This window comes from Python bivittatus, unplaced genomic scaffold (genome assembly GCF_059951505.1).
Source record: "Python bivittatus isolate LINGU-HERP-01145 unplaced genomic scaffold, Pbiv_v1 ctg000130_np1212, whole genome shotgun sequence".
NCBI lineage: Eukaryota > Metazoa > Chordata > Lepidosauria > Squamata > Pythonidae > Python > Python bivittatus.
In genome coordinates, this window is record NW_028277041.1 from 1 (window position 1) to 23,174 (window position 23,174).

Sequence of the window (23,174 nt, forward strand, 5' to 3'; positions counted from 1 at the left end):
CTGGTGTGGGTAAGGCCATTTTCCTAAATTCAAGGTCAGATACCCAGAATAGCTGCATCCAGGAAATGGAGAAATGTCATTGAGATAAATCATGAGGGACATCTCTTACAAAGTTGTCTTCTGAGTTGTGAAAAGAAGATGACTAGAAATCTTCATATTCTTAGTAAGGAGATATTTTGCTATTTTGCCATGGTGTTTTGGATTTTATATTGTATTTTCTTTTGTTTATATTCACGTTGGACCTAATTTACATAAAAGGAAATCAAAATATAAGAACCAATAGTTTGTTCTCCTAGAACTGCTACAAACAGTTTTGCTCATGGAGATGATGTAGCTGATGATGTGATCAGGGTTGTGTCTCGATGAGACCCAAAGATCAATTTCCAGTGAAAATGTATCTTTTATTTTTACACAGACTTGAACAAAGCAGAGGTATAAACTTTTCTCCTGAACTGATTCTCCTCCATTAGACTCAGATCACTGCTGAGACCTGATCCTTAGCTTTCACTTTCAACTAACTTTTCTGGAATCTGTTCCCACTTTGCAGCACTTTCTCTCTGGCTGGGTTGATTCATTCAGCTTTGACTTCTTTCCCAGTGAAAAGAAACCTGAGCAAAAGATGGGTTCCTCACTGAGGCTGACAGTGAACCTTGACAGGGATTTTGTTCTCCCCGTGAGTCACACTTGAATTTAGACCTCTCTTGCTACTATCCTTTACTCTTCCCCTTGCAGGTGGCCTTGTCACTCACAAAGGGTAGTATATCCTCCCACTTGAATCTGAGGACTAGGACTTCTCCTCTTTTCTTCTTTCTAGCCCTGTCCTTTCCCTTGCAGGTTGTTTCCTTTGCTGGTACTACCAACACTGAACTGCAACTGGTCTCTTAATCCAAACGGAAGTCCCTCCTACACCTTTCATGCCTCAGAAGGACCTGATCACAATCCCTCATGCCTTAGTCACCTTTCATTTTGACTCCCACAAGTGCACTCTACATGTGCATGGCCTTGAAAACCACCTGGAAGCCTCAACTGGTCTAGAGGTCAGCAGGTCATTTAGTGATGGGAGCCTCAAGGTATTGCCCAATAACCTGTGAGAGCTGCCTGGTTATCAACTTCTTTCCAGGTGCAATTCAAGGTGCTGGTTGTTACTCTGAAAGCCTATAAGACTCGAAGCTGAATATCTATGGCACTGCCTTCTCAGTGGCTTCTGCTTACCTACATGGTAAGACTGGGAAGGGTGGACTCCCTTTTGGTCCCTTCCCTTAAAAAATGTCAACTCTAGAAAGCACAGTGACGAACCTTCTCAGTTGTGCCACACACACACACACACACACACACACACACACCCTCTTGAAGAATAGTTCTTCCGAGATCAGAGCAACTTCCATGAATTGCAAATTCCATCAAGTGGATGTCCTGTCCCAATGCCTGGATGGGACATAGCAATGTAAGTTAAGCTCAACCCAAGCAAGACTGAGTGGCTTTGAGTGCTTGAACCTAGCAGTGTCAAGGTTTTCTATCTCTGGTCCTGGATGGTGTGGCACTGCTTCAGATGGACCCAGTGCGCAATCTGGGTGTCCTCTTGGACTCTCGGCTCCTGCTGGAAGAGCAGGTGGTAGCCGTGGCTAAGAGGGTCTTTACACACCTTTGGGTTGTGCACCAGTTGTGCCCATTTTTGGACCAAGAGGCTCTGCTCAATGTCACTCATGCCCTCGTGACCTCCCATCTGGACTACTGCAACACACTCTACATGGGGCTGCTCTTCAAGAGCAGTCAGAAGCTTCAGCTGGTGCAGAATGCAGCTGCATGGGTTGTAAATGGTGTTGGTTATTTGGCACATCTAACAGCACTGCTTCATAGGCTGCATTGCTTGCCGGTGTGTTTCCTGGTGCAATTCAAAGTGCTGGTTGTCACCTTTAAAGCCCTTCTTGGTTTGGGGCCGGGGTACCTGAGGGACCATCTTCTCACAGTTGTTTCTCTCCATCCAATCCAATCGGGAAGGATGGGCAAGTTCCGGGTCCCATCAGCCAAGGAATGTCAGCTGGTAGGACCAGGAGCCATGCCTTTTCTGCTGTAGCACCTGCCCTCTGGAACATCCTCACTCCTGAGATTAGGATGGCCCCAACCCTGTTTGCTTTTCATAAGGCTTTGAAGACCTGCTTATGTGCCAGGCCTGGGGTCCCGAGTATGTTAAGAGCCCCATTTCCTGGTTAGGTTAACATCTATGGATTACAATATTTCTCAGCTGCTATATGTATTTAATTTTTCTTTCTGTATTGTGTTTTTAATTGTTTTAATTGGTTTTACGATCATTCCCCACTCAGAGTCACTTGTTTAAGATGGGCCGCTACACTAATTGAACAAATAAATAAATAAACAAGTTGGCTTTTTCACAAGACAAAGGTTTAGAAGCTGGGGCTGATTCCTTGGGCTGCTGTGTTTTTCTCTTATTCACTTACTAAGCTTATTTTCTTTCTTACTACTGTTTTATTTGAAGGTTTGTATGGCTTTATAAGCTGCTCAGAGTGTTGTTGAATTATAGTAGCATATAAATTTTAGGAAATAAGTAATACATATATGGTCATGGAGATATTAAAGTGATTAAGGTGGATGTGAGTTAGAAGGTCGAATATCCACCAAATGGCTAATTCCCCATTTCCTGAAATGGCCTGGCCAGTGCAGTCCCCCTACAATATCGCCCTCCGTCAATCACTACTCCAACTGCCCTCTCCTCATTTTCGAGCATCTAAGGAACTTCTAGAACTCATCTCTCACCCTCCAACCAGGCAACATCAACACCTCTTTGCTAATTCAGCAGCTCTTATTGGTTCATACCCCTCTCCCTCCCTTCCCAAAGCTGTCCTCTTCTTCATACAGGCTAAATTTCCCGAATTCTTTTCTTGACCCTATCACTCTTCCTACGAAGACCAGGTTACCTCTGCATCCTCATGATAAGCTCTATCACCAGTGCATCTAAGGATAGCTTGACGCTGTGGGGCTCATGGGCTAGGGATCAATGGAGCCCATGTCATGGGGATATCACAGAACAAAGAAGTTGCCAGGCTATCTGTGCACTAGATTATTTGCAAGCGTGAAAAGGTCTGAAGTGAAAATCAGTTAGGCTTTGGAAGATAACAAAAGTTGTGTCATGATGTTGCATGGCCATGATTCAAGTTCTACCCTTATGGACAAGTGCATACTTCATTATGATGAAAGCTTTGGATTTGATGGCTGTCTCTGTCCTTAGTTATCCTTGGGGAAAATGATGAGCCAAATTGGGTTGAGAGAACCTCGGCGCCTTTTGTACTTGCATCACAATGTCACGTGCAATGAGATTTGAGTGGTGCTTACATTTGGCATCTTGGCACACACTGGTCTCTTTGCTTGCTGCAGACACCCTGGCCTCAGACTGCTGTTAGTACCAGATCTGTATGCAATGAGACCAAAGTCCTCCATGACTTGGTCAGAAGAGACCTGGAAGGTTTCGCCAAAACTTGATTCGGAGAAGTTCTTGTGAAGTGAGTCAGAATGAACCATCCCCCCCCCGCCCAGACGTTCCTAAATGTAGGTGTTGAATATTGATTGATTGATTATATAGCATCAAGTCAATGTCGACTCTTAGCAAGATTTTCTCCATGACAAACTGTCCCTAACTGGTCTTCCAATGGTATGTGTTGAAGATTACTGCTTTACCATCTCTGTCATTTACATAAGAAGTCCAGGAGTTTTTGAGTTCGAAATCACCTTCATGATATTTCAAGAAAAATATTCTTCAGATATTTTTAAAGTGAGCCTGTCGCTGTAAAAAAAAAACCAAGAAACCACAACTCTTCCTAACATTCTTCCCAAATGAAGTGTTTTATGTTTCATATACATGTAGTTTTAAAAAATAAACATTATTATCTATCTATCTATCTATCTATCCATCCATCCATCCATCCATCCATCCATCCATCCATCCATCCATCCATCCATCCATCTGTCTGGTTTATGTGTGTATGGATGGATAGATAGAGATAGAGATAGAGATAGAGATAGAGATAGAGATAGAGATAGAGATAGAGATAGAGATAGAGATAGAGATAGATAGATAGATAGATAGATAGATAGATAGATAGATAGATAGATAGATAGATAGATTAATGACAGGGTTACATTGAGTTTCTCGCTCATCCTTTCCTCTCTTTTAGGACTGAGTAATGTTTCCTGAAAGTCCCACCTTGTGTCATTCCTTGCTTCCCAATCCCTGAGCTCAGCTCTAAATTCCTTACAGGTTATTCCTGCTGCATAACTAGCTGGATAGGAGTTACCTTATCTGAAGATTGACTCCAGGGATAAGCTGGAGATTCAGCTGGTGCACCAACCATGAGGCTGCACTGCCACATCTCTGTGTGAGTTTCCATATCTCATGCTGGGACTAGTGTTGAATTTCCCCAGACTGGTGGTCTTGAGGGACTTCATTCCCAGGATGGGGGATCCAGGGTGGCTCAGGAATTCATGGCCTCTATGATAAATACTGACATTCCTCAACTGATATTAGGTCCAGGCCCAGGAGGAAGGCATACATGTGATCTGGTTTTGACCTTGCAGGAGGTGAGATGTAACTGGAAAGTGTAGGACATGAACATTGGGCCTTCATTAGGCCAAATGTTTGCTTGGTCAACCAACAACTCGTCACCAGTACCAACTTCCACAAAGGGAGGAACCAGTTGCAATTACAGAATCTGATAAGATAACCATAGAATGAGAGCTCAGAAGGTGTCTTGAAAGTCATCTGGTCCAAAGGTATTTGTTCGTTTACTCAATTAATATGGACATCCATTCAGGAAGAGACTGCCCAGTGCAGGACACCACTACAATAGTACCTCTGACAGATGAGCATCCAACCACTGTTGGAAGACCTCTGGCGAAAGACACCATACCACCTCCTGAGGCAGCCTCTTCCACCGTTGAATTGTGTTCAATAGTAGAATATTTCCACAGCCGAAGAGGACACACTTAAATACCAATCATCCATTCTCCACCGGGATGGTGGGTATTGTTCCACAAAGAAACACCATCGGGATGGTGGGTATTGTTCCACAAAGTTTCAGCAGGTTTAGGAGACCAAATTATCAGTTTTAAAATTGTTGTACTGTGTTCTGTACACCAGGACTAAGGTCAAGTTATTAAAGGGCAGGCTTCAGTTGGGAGGTCAACCCAGTGGATGACTTGTTGAATGCCCAAGGTGAAGAACTAATCCTCAGTCCTTTTATGTCCTTTGGGGTTCAGACTCCACACCTTTAGAAGTAGGCTTTCAGTTTGATGCTCATTCTAACACCTGACTCCCCATTCTTGGGATTAGTCCAGAGATTATTGCCCTTAGTTACCATTCCATCTCATGATTTTGGAGGAGGCTTCTGTATGCAATGGGCCTTAGATGCACATTATCCAAAGACCTCAGACTGGTTCAACCCATAGCATCACCCATGGCTTCACCTTCCCAGATTTGTTTACCCCTTGAACCTCAGCAACTTTTGGTTGGTACTAGACTCAGGTAACTGCATACTGTTGAGAACTGCCCAGGGTTCAGAAGGTGGCAGCTATAAAAATCAAATAAAATAAATAAATAAATAAATAAATAAATAAATAAATAAATGTCTTAGTCTGATTTTTATAAGTGCAACAAGTATCATAATGCACAAGCAAGTCAATAGCAGCCATATTTGAGATTAATTATAGAAGAAAAGGTACAAATTAAACAAATTATAGTATAAAATCCAAAGCAGCACAGTAATATCCAAGGAATTTCCATCAGATCTTATCACTGTAAACATAAAGATTCCATTTTGGAATGCTTTATAATAAGTGCTTGTGATGGATCATCCAAATGATATCTTACCATGCAGATCTCTCTCTCTCTCTCTCTCTCTCATCTATCTCTCATCTATCTATCTATCTATCTATCTATCTATCTATCTATCTATCTATCTATCTATCTATCTATCTCTATCGTCATTTTATTAAATTTATAGGAGAGCCCAATTCTATAAATATTCCAGAGTATCTGACCTGCATTTAGGAAGGTGGCTTCATCCACTCCAGGACAGTGTGAGGAGGAATAATAATGTCCCCACTGGCTAGTTAAGAACTGTTCAGTTGTTTTAGCATATTACAATCCTTAGCATCTCAAAAATAAGTTCATTGAGTAAAAGGGCAGTGTAACTTTCAGGAAAATTTCCCTTCCTAACTCTCAAATTATGCCCTTGGGTCATAGACAATTGTTTTCTCCAACTGCACACCTATGTCACAAATGACTATGTTGCAAATTCCCCTTCTAATTATTAAAACCATGGTGATCTATTTTCAACAAAGTTTATGGGATTTCCACCCACCACCATGATTAGTCATTTTTTAAGCCAATGTGACAGATCACTGATAGTGCCTGGCATATGAAAACTGAAAATCTGATCGGGACTACCTCCTGCTCTGCTGAGAGCAGAGGATAGGATTAGTTTAGGTTAGGCAAGGACTATGCCAGTCAGAAATTGAAGGCTGCTCCTTCAGATCTAGGGCCAAGCTGGACCATCTTCAGTGCCAGTCTTCTCTTTTGTGAGCATCTTCTTCCTCATAATTCACCAGCCCTGACACCAAGGAAGAAGCATCTGTGTCAGACAGAGAACTATAGGAAGGATCTCCACCATGAGGAGTCAGCTCTTCCTACTTCTACTGTCCCAATTTTCCTGTGCGACTATGGTGCTGAAATGTCCATTGAATGTGATAAGAGAAGAAAAAAAGGGGTTTAATTTCTACAAGCCAGGGGACTACACGATTACTGGAATCATATCTACATCACATTCTGCACTTCGACCATATGCTTTCTTCCAGCCTCCAAGCCACAATTTTCTAAGGTATTTATCAAGGTGTACTTGACTCTGGTGATCCCCACCATCTCTTCTCATTTGCTACAGTGCATACACTGTGCCTTCCTTCCTTCCTTCCTTCCTTCCTTCCTTCCTTCCTTCCTTCCTTCCTTCCTTCCTTCCTTCCTTCCTTCCTTCCTTCCTTCTTTGGTATTTAAATTTATTTTAAAGCAGTCCTTTATAAAAAAAAAAATTAAGTCAAGGAGGATAGAGAGCTCAATAGAATCAAGGATGTTGTCTTTGAGCATATAGTGAGTTAGGACTGTGACAAAGGAAGTGCTATCTGATTTAGAAGAGGATATTGCTGATTTGAATTGAATTCACCAAGGAAAGAGCATGCAGTATAAAATTCAGGGAAATCTTTTGGCTCCTGAATGATAAAGAAGTTGACAAAGTTCACCTTATGTGATGAATAGGAATCCAGAATCTAAAGCCAAAAGGATAATAAAACAGAGTATCAAAATCATTAATTCATTGTATATTTTTTTACTCCTATTAGTTTACTTTAAGAATTGTACATTGAATAAAATATTGAACACAAGAATACTTTAAACTGTAAAAGGAAGAGGGTGTAATCTCAGGTTTTCTATCCATCACGTTCAGGTCAAAGAAGAGACCTGAGTTATTTAAGGAATGATTAGTTTAAAAAAAGTATAAAATGGAACTTATGGAAAAGCCATTTCAGCTATCCAAAAGAAATACATTTTGCTAGTAAGCAATTCTTTGAGGTTGAAATGTCTCTCTAAGTTTGCTGAAGTGAATTCAGTCCAACCTTATTCCACTTTTGGAATCTAACCCTTTTTTGGTACAATTGTTTTAATAAAAAGATAGAAAGATCCTCATTGCCACAGTTAATGATGTATAGATAATTATGGTGTGTCTTAGAATCCTGGAGAAACAGCATTCAATCGGGGATGTTGGGTGACCTTTCAAAAGCTTCATGGTCTGGATCAGACAACCTGCTTAACCAGGATAACTAAAAATCTAACCCTTGAATTTTCCCAAAATGTGAAACTTAATGTAATTTAAACTTCTCTGTGTGTGTGTCTTAGTCTTTCTGGAATCCTACTCCGTATGGTTCACAGTAATGAAAAACTCTGGGAATGTGTTAATTCACTGACCACCTCCTCAGGTTTGAATTTACCACCACTTGAATCCAGCCATTAGTCATCTCCTTGGTGATACCATAGGAAGAATTCCTATAATATCATGAGATCATGTTTGCACCCTTAGAAATGGTTGGTTTTGCAAAAGCTTGCTCTAAACAAATTGAAAGAGTATTCAGAAACTTCTCCACTTCCTTTTGGGAGTTTCTTTTAGTAGTTTCTTTTCTTTTCTTTTACTAGTTCTAATTTCTAATTTCGTTTACTATTCTCCTAACTGTGTTACTGTTGCTGTAAGGCTTCTTTTCCATGCTTTCTCACCCAAATCATAATTTACAGAAAATCTGAGTTAAGATCAGCTCTGATATTTTTGATAGGATGCCTTTGATCCTGACATCCCAAGCGTATCTCTTTTGTTTTGAGAAGAAGCTGTGATTGGGGACAATGGGACTATCCTTCTAATAGGAATGTCCAGAGTAATCAATCTTCCTGAAAAGTCCCATAAACAAATGATACAGAAATCTACTATTTTTCAATTGAGTCATGAGTGCTTGGCAAGACTGTCTGCGTTGCTATATAGTGAGAATGAACTTCTGGTAAGATCCAGCCTTCTTTCCCTTCATGAGATCAACAGACTAGTTTGTACTTTTTTAGATTGATCCATTCCATCCTTCTTCCATTGATTTCATACGCTGCTTTCTGAAAGGTACAGGGTATACTGGCAAGACTGAAATAAAATTTATTATTAAAAAACACACTTAAAGGAAAACTATAGAAAATAGTGCATGCTTTTACCAACTGAAGATGAAAATCCAAACTGAAGATGGAAATCTACTGTTATGTTGCAGTATGACATCTATGGGCTTCTATCATATCTTGCCCTTTGTCCTTGCTGTCCATGAGATCAACCAGAGTCCGAGACTGCTACTCAACATCTCTCTGGGCTACAACATCTATGAGAACTTTTTCAATGCAAAGATGACCTACGAAGCCCTGACTGACTTGTTATCTACGGGGCAGGAGAATGTGCCAAACTACAGATGTGGAAGACAAAAGAACCTGCTGGCACTTCTTGAAGGGACAGATTTTGAACTCTTCAATCATATTTCTACCATGTTGGGCATCTACAAAATCCCACAGGTATGAAAGTAAAATGAATTGAATTCCATGTTGTAGATTCTTCACATTAGTACAGAAGACAACACATTAGTGTTTATCTCCAAGTAAAGCTCAGGTCAGCTGTGAGGCATTAAAAAACCTGAAATGATTTTCTTTCCATAAGGCATATCCATATTTCTTTTGTCTTCCTGGCACAGCGTGGTTTTTGAAACAATGCCTAGGCTCTGTGACTTTCCCTTTTCTGCCCCTGAAGAATCTCTCTCCAAGTAAGCAACCAGAGCACGTAGATGAATTTGTGCAGAATGATTGTCTCTCGGGGAAAAAAGCTAACAATGTGTTTCTGCCCACTTTGGTAAATGAAAGTGTGAGTGGAGTATGTCACAAGTAAGATTAAAGTAAGTTGAAGACAGTGGAAATGGGGTACTTTGAAAATGTGTGTGATAAAATGAGAAGGAGAGCCAGGTTGGTGTAGTGGTTAAGACCTCAGGCTGGAAACTGGGAGACTGGGAGTTCCAGTCCCACCTTAGGCACAAAGCCAGCTGAGTGACCTTGGGCCAGTCTCTCTCTCTCAGCCCTAGGAAGGAGGCAATGGCAAACCACTTCTGAAATCTTGCCAGGAAAATTGCAGGGACTTGTCCAGGCAGTCGCCTGGTGTCAACACTGACTTGAAGGAACCAAAACAAAAAAGGAAATGGAAAGGTTATGGAAAATTTTGGATATAGTGAGATTTGATTTTAATAGGGGAAAGGAAGAACAGGAATAGGATCCTGGGACCTGACCCTAAGTGTGAGGACAATTGCTGAAGAAAGATCATGGTTGTGCATGCCAGTCTTTGACCAGGAGGTTGGAGGCAGCAGAAGATCAATTCAAATGATTGTTCTGTGGATATGCCAAGAGGAGGCAGAGATGTGACCCCTTCTTATGGTGGCAGGAGAAGACTAGGGACTAGTCCAGGCAGTTGCCAGGAATCAACACTGACTCAAAGGCACAACAAAGAGTGAGAGGAGAGAGGGGGCCAAGAACGTCTGAATGCTGAATGAGTGGGGGGTAAATTGAAAAGTGAATGAAAAATGCAGAAGAGGTAGGACTGGTAATTTAGAGCAAATCATAGAAACATGGAATTGTAAGGTTGGAAGAGGCCTTGTGGATCTTCTAGCTCACTTCTGTGCCCCGAAGAGGAATCATTAGATCATCCCAGACCAATGGCTGTCCAACGTTTGCTTGAAAACCTCCACTGATGCAGCTCCAGGAGGCAGGCTGGTCCACCACTCGATAGCTCTCATAGTCAAGAAATTCCTCCTTTTTTCAAAGGTGGGTCTGAGGGTCAAGTTGCACTCAAAAATGCACTCACTCAACTCAAGTTGTTGATTTTTGAAGTCAACAAAAATATGAAAGAAGAGTGAATGAGTCAAGGAAGATGGAAGAAATTTTGGTTGGATGGAGCTGATGAGCTCACCAGAAAGAGAACTGTGGGTAGGAGGCATCATCAGGGGGTGGTGGAAATAAGAGGCTTTGCAAGAATAGAAAGGCATGGAGAGGTTAAATGGCACATTGACACAGCTGCTTTAATATGCTTCTTACAGTCCATAAGACAGGAACTAGAGATCTTGCCACAATGCCAGTTTTGTTGGGATCTTTACTGTATAGATTATTAAACAGGCTTATGTATTCCAGAAGTTGAAAAATGAAAATATAATGAATACCCAATCAAACAATTTATTAACTAATATTTGAAGTGAATAATATAAAGGCAATCAAATAATAAACAGTGGAAAATTGGAGCAGGAGAGGAATATAGCACAAACAATATTTAAACCCAACATCCAGAGCAATCAATTAAGCAATAACCTATGAGAATTAAACCATTGTTCAATTCAGTTAAAGACAAGATTTTCAGAGAGTAGTATTGCTATTTCCATGGGAGAAAAGCAGAAGGTTCAGAGACTAATATGGTTTATGCAATTGGAGAAAGTCATGTGTTGGGAGTATGCTGAATTCAGAGACAGAGGAGTAGAGAGTAAAGAGAAAGAAGGAAGTTTAAAGAAGTGCTTCACCTGAGACAGTGTTCACTAATAGGAGAAGGCAGACGGGGAAATATGGAGTCTTGCTCAACAGAGAAAACCAGAGAGAAACTTACATACACGTGCCCTAAAGTGAAGGACCTTTGGCACAGGTGCTACTTCAACTGGGAATGGAGAATCAAACCAAGGGAATGTTTCTGGGTTGAAAAGAGAAATTGAGAGAGAGAGGACAGCATTTTTCCTTTGAAGCTTATGCACAGAATCCAAGCCCTTGAAGGTCAGTTGAAGATCATACAGTCAGAAAGGAAGGATGATAGGAGTTCCTATCAGTGATTGCTTTTCCAGTGCTCCTTGACCTCTTGAAATCACCGTTCTTCTGGAGCTGGAGACTCAGAGCAGGTCAAAGGTGACTATTGGTATTCTGTTCCTTTGTCTGATTCTGGACCCAGATGATCAGGTGAAGCCGGCTGGTTCTTCCAGGGTATGAAACCCAACTCAGTATGGTTGCTTCTGGGACACAGAAAGACTCTGCTTCCAGTATCTAAGAGGATAAAGTACTTGAAGACTTCTATAAGGTCCAACAACTTCCTTGGGGCTGTACTGCAAATTAGAGGAACTTGGAAGGCTTCTGCCTGGTTCAGGGTTATACTGGCTGGGCTCAGGTTCAATCTGCAAGGGGGTCCAACTCCTGACTGTTCAAAGAGGTTTCCCTTGGGGACAAAAAAAAAAAAAAAAAGTTTGGCAAGTAAGAGGAAAAGGTCAAGGCTAGGCTAGTTGTCCCTTTCTGTAGTTCTTCTAAGTAACTTTTTTCAGCTATAGATGAAAATGCAGAAAGGAGAAGGGGAGAACATGAGGAAGTGTAAGCTTGAGCTCAAGGAAGCCAGTGGGGCAGGGGCTTGCCCTACTAGTTTTATAAGAAATGTCTGCCTGTGGCAGAAGTGTTACTAGCTAGGGCAATCCTGCCCTGCAAAAACTGGGGGACAAACTAAAAAGGAAACAGATGATCCAAGACTATTTTCAGCCTCCTTTGTGGAACCAAGAACCTTCAAGGAAGACCAGATGAGTCAATGACAAGCAAGTCTATTGCTCCGTTGAGAGAAAGAGCAGACTAGGATCTGTTCCTTGCTCTGCAAACTTCCCTTAGGCAAAAATCCTTTTCCTACCACAATCTGCCCCCGTCAAAGATATGAAGGAAAGGGGAGAGTCTGCTCGATATTAATTTGGAGAGTTCATGCCTGAGTCCTTTTTAGTATCATTTTTCTTCCACATTGCTACTAGAATTGGTCTCATTGAAGGGGCAATTGAAGGCCCTCTGCTTTCTTCAGACTGGTTGTATTCCTAACTATAATGCCTGTCAGATTCCTTCTAGTGCCTAAGGCCATCCCTTTGGCTGAAAAACCTTGATCCAAATGGGGGATATAGTTTTGGGAGCAGACAAGCAAATCAGGTAACCGTCCCATCTACCAGTTCCTCTCACTATTCTGGGCTGTGGTTGAGGTTTAGGCAAGTTCTGATGGAGAGCTCGGTTTAGCCGTCTCTCAGAACCTGAATGGTGGGTCTGTGTGTTCCTGGTACATCAGGAGAGTTCTCTCTACCTACAGTATCAAGATGCTCCTGTCTGCCGTGGATCACTTGCAGGGTCTGATCTATGTGGGTGACCCATGGAGTGTGGAGGGCTCAGGTGGGCATCAGCTGGTGGCAGCAAAAGTGCCCCACTGCGTCACGCTCATCACCCATGCTTAGCTGCAAGGATAGGGTTTGACCAGAAGAACGTGCTGCGTGAGGATCGCCCATGAGGGTCACCCACAGATCAAGCCAGGGCTCCCTAGCCTCAAAGGGAGTGAACAGGAGAACAGGAGAGAACCTCAAGGGAGCCAGAAAATTTCATGCTGTGCATTGTTTTCTGGAAGCTTCACTCAGCAACACTGAAAGGCTTTTAGATTTAAGCATCTGAATTTAATTCATAAAAATGAGACAAACCACTCTGATCTTCTCTTTCTTATTAGATCAGTTATGGGGTTCTCAGCCACATTCCTGAGCAAAAGCATCATTTCCCTTTTTTCTACCGGTTGAGTCCAAAACATGAACCTCCTTACATGGCCATTGTCAAACTGCTCCTGCATTTCCGATGGACGTGGATCGGTCTCCTTGTTCTGGATAATGAAAGTGGAGAAAAGTTCAAAAGAAACTTGGCAGCTGCAGCTGTAAAAAACGGGATTTGCATTGTCTTCTCAGAAAGCATCTTAGCACTGAATATGGGTCAAGGTCTCACAGAGCTGAATATGGGGGGGAAATGGAAAAGGCTTTTAGATCTTAGCAAAAGTGAAGTAAAAATTACTGTTTATCAACTGGATTTTCAAGCCACACTAGCACTAATATCTATAATAGGAAGCATTGAAAAGATCTACAACTTCATTAAAGGAAAAGTGCAAATTGCAACAACTTTGTCAGACATAAGTGTAAGATTACTTTACAGCTGGATTGATTTCCCAGATAAGCACCTTTTCCTATCCTTCCTAACCCGGGACATTAAAAGGACACAATATTATGATTTTTATTCATATTTATCAACTATCAAGCAGTTTGGGAGGCAGTATTTCAATGTTCCTACTCAAGTCCTGTTCTTTCAAAGAAAGTTTGGGAAAAATGCTCAGAAAAAGAGAACTGGGAAATCCCACCCCATAATATGGTTGAAAGAATCCTTTCTGAGGATGCCTCCAGTATATCCACAGCAATCCAGGCTGTGTCCTGGGTCCACAATGCTGCCCATTCTGCCCAACTAAGGAGGAGGAGGACACGGGTTGGAGACCATCAGATACCCCAGATGGTGCAGCCATGGCAGGTAGGACTTTTCTTTGAGTTTCCACTGATAGTTCCCATTCAATTACTTAGTTTTCACTTGAGGGTAAGCAGGGCTGCAGGAGTGGGTGTGAGATATTCCAAAGAGCAGTTGCTCAATTTATAGTTTTTGTTTTGGCCAGATGTGGAGTCTTGGAGGGAGGGAGGGGGACAGGGAGAGAGAGAGAGATTCCCTTGCTGAAACTTCCATCTAAACCGGTTTGGAATGCTGTAGTGACAGAGACACCTCTATAGTGACAAAGAGACCTTCCCCATTTGCAAATTAAATAAGCACCATGGTACTCCAAGTAATCCTCAGGTTCACCCTTGATCAGCTAGCCTGGTTTCCAGGAAATGAGTAAAGGCTTTGTATTCTGGATTAAAAATAGTTTTTTATTTATTTATTTACTTATCTATTTATTAAACCAATGTATATGGCTGCCCATCTCACCACAGGCGACTCTGGGCGGTGTACAACAAAGCTAAAAACAGTCAATAAATACATTAAACATATAAAAACCAAAGTAAAACAGAGAATAAAAGGATGTTAAAAATAAGGGAGCCACCTCACTAATTCCCCCATCCCCTGGTGTCCCCAGGCCTGCTGGCACAACCAAGTCTTAAGGGACCTCTGGAAACTCAACCAGTTTTCTTGGTAAAAAGATCTGACCATAGTAAGGAAGGACAAAATCAGTGTCCCTTCACATCATCTTCTAGGGGCAATAAGAGGCCTATCCACATATCTTAAGAACACAAGAATATACAGTAAGCAGTGCCCTGCTGGCTCAGACACCTGGCCCAGTCTGTCCTCACAGTGGCCAACCAACTGCACAAGGAGACCCACTAGTCTCCCAACAGATGTCCTTCAGAGGTAGTCACGTTGCCTTCAGCGCTAATACCCATTGAGCCCCATCACTTCCATCAATTGGTCCAACCCTTTTTCGAAGCCAGCCAAGCTGGTGGCCAGCATCACATCTTGGGGTGGTGAATTCCAAGTCTGATTACATGTTGTGTGGGGAAAAAAAATCCTTTTGTCTGCCCTGACTCTTCCAAGATTGGGTGACCTCTGGTTCTAGCATTTTGGGAAGGGGAAAATAGGTTCTCCTTCTCCGCTCTATCCCACCATACACAATTTTGTATACCTCAATCATGCCTTTCTCATTTACCCCCTTTCCGGATTAAAAAGCACTGAATGTTGCAACCTTTCCTCACAGAGAAGCTGCTCCAGCCCCGGGATCATCTTGGTTACGTCATCTGAGCCTTTTCTAGCTCTGCTAGATCCCTTTCGAGGTGGGGCAACCAGAACTGCACACAATATATCCAGAGGTGGTTGCACCACTGATTTATATGAAGTATTATAATATTGGCATCTCTATTTCCTTTTTTATATACATATAATTTTGTATGTAATGTTCCATATTATATATACTTTTATTAAAAGTTTTAAAAAGGAAGATAAAGACTAATACAAACTAAGAAAAAGTAAGAAAACAAAGAAAGAAATCAAAGAGAAGGCTAAAATTGCAAGAAAGAAGAAAAAGAAAAACAGAAATGATATAAAGAAGTGGCTTCCAATCTTCTTTACAGCAGTTATAAGCACAAATATAAATTCACCTCTTACTCCATGGTTACAACAGGTCTCTCTTCTTTCTATAATCTGTCCTGTCTAATCATCAAACATAAATCATAAGGTTATTTTTTTCTCTCTTCCACAAAAAGTCCATAAGAGGTTTCCAGTCAGGAATAAACGTGCATATTGTCTTTAATCAAAGAAGTCAATTTGGCTCTCTGAACTTGGGAATTCTGGGAGTTGAAGTCCACACATCTTAAAGTTGCCCAGTTTGAACAACACTGCACAAAACAATCAACAGCCGGGTTTGATCCCTTTTTAGACAGTAGGGAATGTATTGATTCCTGAAATCTGCTATAACAGCCCTATGTACACACACACAAGACATTTTTTAGAAATTAAAGCATAAAACAAGTCATAATACCTGATGCAATATCCCAGGGGAACACCCAAGTCTAATGTGATTCAGTTATCGCATGAACTTCCAGCCTTCTGTAATTTTCATTTTTGTTAAAATTATGTTGCTGACCTACAGCTTAGTAGGACGATAAAGTGATTACTTCAAGAAAGGATAAACCATATTGGAAAGAAAATCGAGCATTCTCTGGAGAGGCAGGAGAAAAGCTTCCCCTAAAATGCTGAATCTCTTTCCAAATAAAAGCAGCTGAGTTATTTAGACCAATCCCAAACTGTAATAATAGTACAGGTAGTCCTCACCTAATGGCCACAATTGGGACCGGAATCTTGATCGTTGAGCAAAGCAGTCATTAAGCGAGATGCCCACGTGACTGCTTTGCTCAACAGCCACAATCCAGGCACTCCCAGCTACAGTCGTTAAGCAAACTCCCAGGTCATTAAGTGGATGGAGTGAAAGAGCTGTCTGCTGAAGGATTGCAGCTCTACACAAAGCTGAAATCCTCCCGGCAGGCAGCCCTTTCACTCTCAAACGTTCCTAAAGCCTGCCAAAATGTTTGCCCTGCCCTCCGTGCACAGAGGGGAAGTTCTTTCTGGGGCTGGAGGAATGGAGCTCAAATCTTCAGGATCTGAGCTCCATTCCTGCACACCGCCAAGAGGTTTCCCTTCAACCCCTGCTTGCAACCTTCCCTGCATTGACGTTCTTGGGAAGCCAGCAGAGAAGTTTCCAATGGTGATCACATGATCGCAAGCTGCTTGGCAACCAGTTGTAAATGCAGGCCAGTTGCCAAGCACCTGATGTGCAGCCACATGACTGTGGAGGGGGCAGCACAACATTTTATGACATCCAGAAGTGATTTATGGGCCATAAAGGGCCCTTCCCACGGCTGTTGTAACTTTGAACCATCGTTAAACGAATGGTCATTAAGCGAGGACTACATGTACTAAAAACATGGAATAAGGGTTCAAACGGAAAACTGCAAAGTTACAAGCCTGATTTTCCTCTGTCTTCACAGCTTCATCGTTTTCTGAGAAACTTCCAGCTTTATAATATTTCCAAGGATGAAGTTTCTTTGGATGAAGATGGAGTTCCTGCTACTGACTTTGATATCATGCACTGGGCAGTATTTCCCAACAAGTCTGGTGCTGGGGTGAAAATTGGGAGTGTAGAAAGAGAGGCTGCCTCAGGTGTCAAGGTCTCCATCAATCAGAATGCCATCCGATGGCCAGCGTCATTTAACAAGGTAGACAATGCTTCTTGATTTTGGGTCTTCTTATTGATCTCTTCAGATGCAGAAAGGTCTGCTCAGAAAAAAATCCCATTGAACACAATTGGAATAGCCTCCAAGTAAGGGAACCTAAGCCCCATTTATTGATTAGATATCATGTTTCATTCAGTAGCATGCACCATGTCTAAGTGGTGGGATAGCTAAATGAAAAACTGAGGTTTGCTATGGCATCAATTCTCTTATTAAACCTGAATATGAAACCATAATTAATAACCAATCAAGCAGTGTACTAGCTAATACTTGAGACTGCTAATATAAAGTCAGTCAATAAGCAATTGGGGAATACAGTCCAAAAAAATTAAAGCTGACGTTCAAACCAGTAAAATGAGAAGAGTATTCATCTATGAGAATTTAGCACATTATTCGATTCAATCAGAGAAAGGCATAAAAGTCAGAGAGTGGCACAATTTTTTCAATAAGAGAAAAGCCAGAGGTTATGAGTGCAGCACACTGAATTGCCAGACAGAGAGACATCAGGTGGAGGGACGGGCCATGTGGGAAGCTGAAAAAAATCATTCCCTTGATATAGCGTTTGGCTATTAGAGAAGGCAGAGAGAGAAACACGGGGACTCTTGCTGTGACAAAGGAAGGCTGATTTTGGAGGCTTCTTGCCACAGCTAAAGGAGAGGCAAACTTATGGGATGTAGCATTCACACAAACATGTACTAAGGGGGAGCCCCTTTTGCAAGGATACTGCTTCACGTGGGAATGGAGAATAAAACAAGGGAATGTTTCTGGATAGACAAGAGAGATGGAGGGAGAAAGAGATCCCTTTCACTGGCAGCACATGAGCAGAGTCCTGGTTCTTGAAGGTCAGTGTTAGATGCGACTCCAACAGTCAGAGTGGAAGGCAGACGGGGCTCCCTGTCCGTAACTGCTATGCCAGCAGTGTTTGAATTTGCTTAGGGTGCTCCTTGGCTGCCTGAAACCCTGGTTCTCCTGGATGTGGAAACTCGGGTCAAAGGGTGAGTATTGGCATATTGCTCCTTTCTCTGATTCTGGACCAGCTGATCAAGTGCAGCTGGCTGACTGGCTGTTCCAGGTTGTGCAACCCAGTCGAGAAAGGCTGCTTCAGAAATGCAGGAAGTCTGTGCTTCCGAAGTCTAAGAGAACAAATCACTGGAGGGGTTGGCGCAGGGTTTGTATGGCCCAGTAGCCTCACTGGGGTGGCACTGCAAATCTAGCTCCGTGGAAGATGTTGACAAGCCTCAGTCCCCTTGAGAGTAACACCGGCTGGACTCAAGTCGAGTCTGTGGCGAGCAGATCTGGCTGCCGAGAGCTCAAAGAAGTTTCTCTCTACAATGAACAGAAGGACTGGCAAGTGAGAGGAAGGTCTCGAGGGTGGCTGTCCCCCTCTGCATTTCTTCTGAATGAGCTCAGCGATGCATGGACATGAAAAGAGGAGAGGAGCTTATCAGTTTGACTGAAAAGGGGATCTGTTCTCTGCAACCCGTATTTTGGATCTCTTTTGGCCATAGCATTAAGTTTGTACAAACCTTGAATCAAATGTCGGGTCATATTTAGAGGTGAGGAGCAAGTCATGTAACAGCTGTGCCACTAATTTATTGTTAAAGAAGGCACAGGGCACAATGAAGTTGTGTAATGTTATGACCTACTTCACCTAGCAAGCAGGGAAGGATTTAGGAGGATCCCATTTAGGAGAGCCACAGATGGGTTTGGGTTTATCAGTTTTTCATCAAACAAAGGAAGGCTCCCTGTATCACAGCCTGGTCTTCCTGGATCCTTCAGAAATATTTTGGCTTTCAGAACTCTCTGTTCCTAGGAGGATTTAATGAACCATGGAAGACGCAAGGCCTTGGATGATGAATTGACTACTACTTCCACATGTCCACACCCATTAGAGAAAAATCTCCAAGAGAGCACTAAGTCCGTGGGTTGAGGATATATGAGCGGTTATTAGAAGTAGGTGCCTTGACTCCTAATCTGGGACATCCACCCAGATAACATCAAGATTTGGGCAGACCCAATAACATTATTGATGGTGATGAAGAAGATGATGATGATGATGAAGAAGAAGAAGAAGATGTAGCTGGACGGAGCTGATTTTTAATTAATTGAAATGATTTATACAGTTGCCCATCTCATGGCAGTGACAGTGGGCAGCATGCAAGAGTTAAAATCAAACAGTACAATTCAACCCACAGTTCAGATATCAAAAAAGTATTTCTCAGCTGTCAATAGAACAAGGATCTCTCAACAAGTTTTGGTCCTTCTGACTGTGGGAATCCCAACATTTTTGTGGAACACGGTGGGATATCATGCTAACTGTAGCTTTGGGATGGCAATTCACGAGAACTTGAGCCTCCTTTGAGAATGGTCTAAGGAGTTAGGAGGCACGAATCTCACCTATAAGGAAATTAAGATTCAATGGATATATACTGGAAAAAGACAAGAGACCTGGAGACAAGTGTATGCTAGAAGCTCTCCTACCAACAGCCAAGAAAGGAACTAGCAATTTTCTGCAAATCATGACTGGGGCTACACTTCCCAAGTTATTACCACTGGCCATTCTAGCTGAACCTGATGGAACGTAAAGGTCATACCTCTGATGGATAGCATGCTGACTCTTCCCAAAATAGGGAAAACAGTTGAAGAAACCTGCCAAGGTAGAAATCATAGCTTATCTACGGACACAGAGAGGCTTCTTTGGTTTCAGTTTGCCATGGTGTGTGCACACAGACATTATGGTGTGGAAAAATGATTCATACTCAGCATAATGTAGGAACAGAAAGCATTCAACCAGGCATGATTAAGAGAAGCCATGGTTTAAGCCAGCGTGGGGACCCAGCTCAGAACACATCTCAGGTCCTAGAAGGAAAGCCCTCTAATCCATGTTTCCCTGGCTCCTCTTTGCTTAGACGGTGCCTTCTTCCAGATGTGCTGAAAGTTGTCACCCAGGATACGCCAAGCTCATGAGAAAGGGAGAACCGGTTTGCTGCTACGACTGTTCTCCGTGTCAAGAAGGAACAATCTCCAGACAGGAAGGTAGGGAGCTCTAAAGCAAAGAGGGAACTTGTGGAAGCAATCAGAATTCGTTCTTGCTCTTTGGGGCAGGGTTTGTTCAAGGTGCTTTCTTTCATGCTAATTGTACACCTAATTAATAGAATTAGGTACAATTACTTTCTCCTTAATTTCTCAAAGCAAGCGATTCCTTAAGCTGCCAACAGACCTTTCAAAGAGTTGGCACCAGCACGCAATTTTGCGCAGTGGTCTTGCTTTTAACATTACAATAATGAAAAAGAGTGAATGTCCTCTGTTCTTGTTAGGGTTCATGAAAGAAGACAAGTGTGGGATTTGGTCATCTCATTGGTCTTCAGCATTTAAACGAAGAGAGAAAATTTCTACTTAACTTCAGGACAAAAGAGAGTTGGAAGATGCTCCTTGGCATTCCACACCTCTTTCCAAGGACTTGCACAACCCCATTGCAGAAGAGTTGCGAAAGTGGGAAAGCTTCACATAAACGACACCTAGCCTACCTAGAAAGTCACTTTTGTTTCAGAGAATACCTATTCTGACTACTGATTTACCATTTAAACAATGGCAGAAAGATATATCTAAATTTGTGTGGCAAGGCAAAAACTGTGAGTTAAATATAAGGTGTTGCAAAATGCTCAAAAAAGAGGAGGTTTAGATTTACCAGATTTGAAATTGTACTTTGCAGCTTGCTGCTTAGTCTGGATGCAAGAGTGGGTGATGCTGGGAAATTGAAAGTTACTGGTCTTGGAAGGGCATGATTTGAGAGTTGGGTGGCATGGCTATTTATGGTATGACAAAGTTAAGTTTAATGTAGAATTCAGAAATCATTTTATTAGATGTGCCATTTTGAGAATTTGGAATAGATAGGAATCTAGATTGTGTCTGAAAATGCCTTTATGGCTCTCACCATAGGAAGCATTTTACAGAAGAGAAATGGTAACTAAGCGAAATGGTTAACTTAGGGTGGCACACTAGGATTCTCCCAGGGAGAATTTAAAATAAAATCAAGAGAAGATTTGATATTAACAGGATATATGTGTCAATGGTTTTCACATGTACAATTAGTAGAAAGGTTTAAGGTGGATAAAAGGACTTTTGGTTCTGAACATGATAAAACTGAATTTGAAACTGAGTTATGTACTAATGATGAACACCTTATTGCTAAAATGTACAAACTTTTGTTGAGATTCGAAACAGGAGATGAACAAGTTCAAAACTATGATAAAATGGGCTAAAATGTTGGATGTAATATGCAAATGGAACAATGGGAAAATATGTGGATGAGAGGGCTGAATTTTACATTATTAAACTCTTAATTTATTTTAGAACTATATGTCAGGCCCAGCCCAAGAACAACAATGAAACCATCCAGTCGAGTACAGTTCCTAGATTTGCTTACACCTTATAGACAGAATCTTGCCGAAGTAAATCTATTCTACAGCAACTAGTGGATATACCCTGTGAGATTCTAGGGAGTGGCTATCCTGAACCTCTTTTTCTCTTCTCACGCTCCCCCTGCAGACTGTGTTGCCTCTTTCCTCCTCCACCCTCCTGGAGTGCACCCCCTCCTTCTTGATTGCCTTGATCACTCTCCTCCTTGTAGAGACATTCCATCACACCACGCAACTTAAGCCTTCACCAAGTACTGTAGAAAGGTGTTTTGGAATAAGGTCTCCACATGCTTTCACTATGCTTTCCCACCTCATCATCTCCAAAACATACTTTATACAGTATATGGTAGGAATACTTAATTTAAATTGCATTGTTTAAATGCTGTAGCTGCAGATAAAGATAGATGCTAATCAAAAAGGAACGGTTTGTGTTTTTCAGATGCAGCTCATTGCAACAAATGCCCAGATGACCAATATTCCAATAAGAAGCGAGATCAGTGTGTCCCCAAAATTATAAGCTTCTTGTCCTATCAGGAAATGTTGGGACTCATCCTGGCTTTCTTTGCTTTTGCTTTGTCCCTTGCCACTCTCTTTGTTCTGGGAATCTTCATTAAATACCGAGGAACTCCCATCGTCAAAGCCAACAACCGGGACCTCACCTACGTTCTCCTGGTCTCCCTCCTGCTTTCCTTCTTGACCTCCCTTCTATTCATTGGTCGCCCCAGGAAGGTGACCTGCCTTCTTCGACAAACCACCTTCAGTGTTGTTTTCTCAGTTGCTGTGTCTTCCTTGCTGGCCAAGACTGTCATGGTGGTGGTAGCATTTCTGGCCACAAAGCCAGGCAGCAAGATGAGGAAATGGCTGGGAAAGACTTTGGCCAACTCCATTGTCTTGTCCTGTTCTGGGATTCAGCTGGGCATCTGCCTGATATGGCTGGGAATCTCTCCCCCATTCGCTGACTCTGACCTGCATTCCCAAACAGGACACATTGTTCTGCAATGCAATGAAGGCTCAGTCACCATGTTCTACATTGCCCTCAGCTACATGGGCTTTCTGGCTGCCATCTGCTTCTTGGTGGCTTTCCTAGCCCGAAAGCTGCCAGGGACCTTCAGTGAAGCCAAGTGGATCACCTTCAGCATGTTGGTTTTCTGCAGCGTTTGGGTCTCCTTTGTCCCCACCTACCTGAGTACCAAAGGGAAATACATGGTGGCTGTGCAGATCTTCTCCAGCCTGGCCTCCAGCCTGGGCTTACTGGGCTGCATATTCATCCCTAAATGCTACATCATTATCCTGAGACCTCACATGAACACCAAGGAACACCTAATGATGAAAATCAGTGAAGGATCATGATTTTAGATCCTATTTTTCTACAGCTGACAGGTCTTGGAAGTAATTTCCTTTTTAGATGTTCTAAACAATCTTTGTCCATCCATATCAATTCTGAATTACAGTGGCTGACTACAAGTAGTCCTCAGTTAATGACCACTTGTACAGCAACTGTTCATAGTTACGACGGTGCTGAACCATGTGCCC

The 23,174-nt window shown here is 42.2% G+C and overlaps 1 protein-coding gene across 1 annotated transcript; it reads left to right on the top strand.

Moving 5' to 3' along the window:
- The first annotated feature begins 8,851 nt into the window (after positions 1–8,851).
- LOC148216513 (vomeronasal type-2 receptor 26-like) lies at positions 8,852–22,991 on the top strand. Its single transcript, XM_088135834.1, has 5 exons — positions 8,852–9,142; positions 9,375–9,485; positions 16,981–17,208; positions 18,160–18,218; positions 22,061–22,991. Exons 1-5 carry the CDS (start codon positions 8,852–8,854, stop codon positions 22,989–22,991), a joined length of 1,620 nt encoding a protein of 539 aa, XP_087991960.1.
- Positions 22,992–23,174: the final 183 nt, after the last annotated feature.

Excerpts from the sequence above, each read along its gene's own strand:
- LOC148216513 (XM_088135834.1), top strand. The coding sequence starts at position 8,852 with ATGACATCTATGGGCTTCTATCATATCTTGCCCTTTGTCCTTGCTGTC. Across the intron at positions 17,209-18,159 it reads GGCCAGCGTCATTTAACAAG|GGTGCTCCTTGGCTGCCTGA; the intron begins GTAGACAATGCT and ends GAATTTGCTTAG. Across the intron at positions 18,219-22,060 it reads GTGGAAACTCGGGTCAAAGG|GAACGGTTTGTGTTTTTCAG; the intron begins GTGAGTATTGGC and ends CTAATCAAAAAG.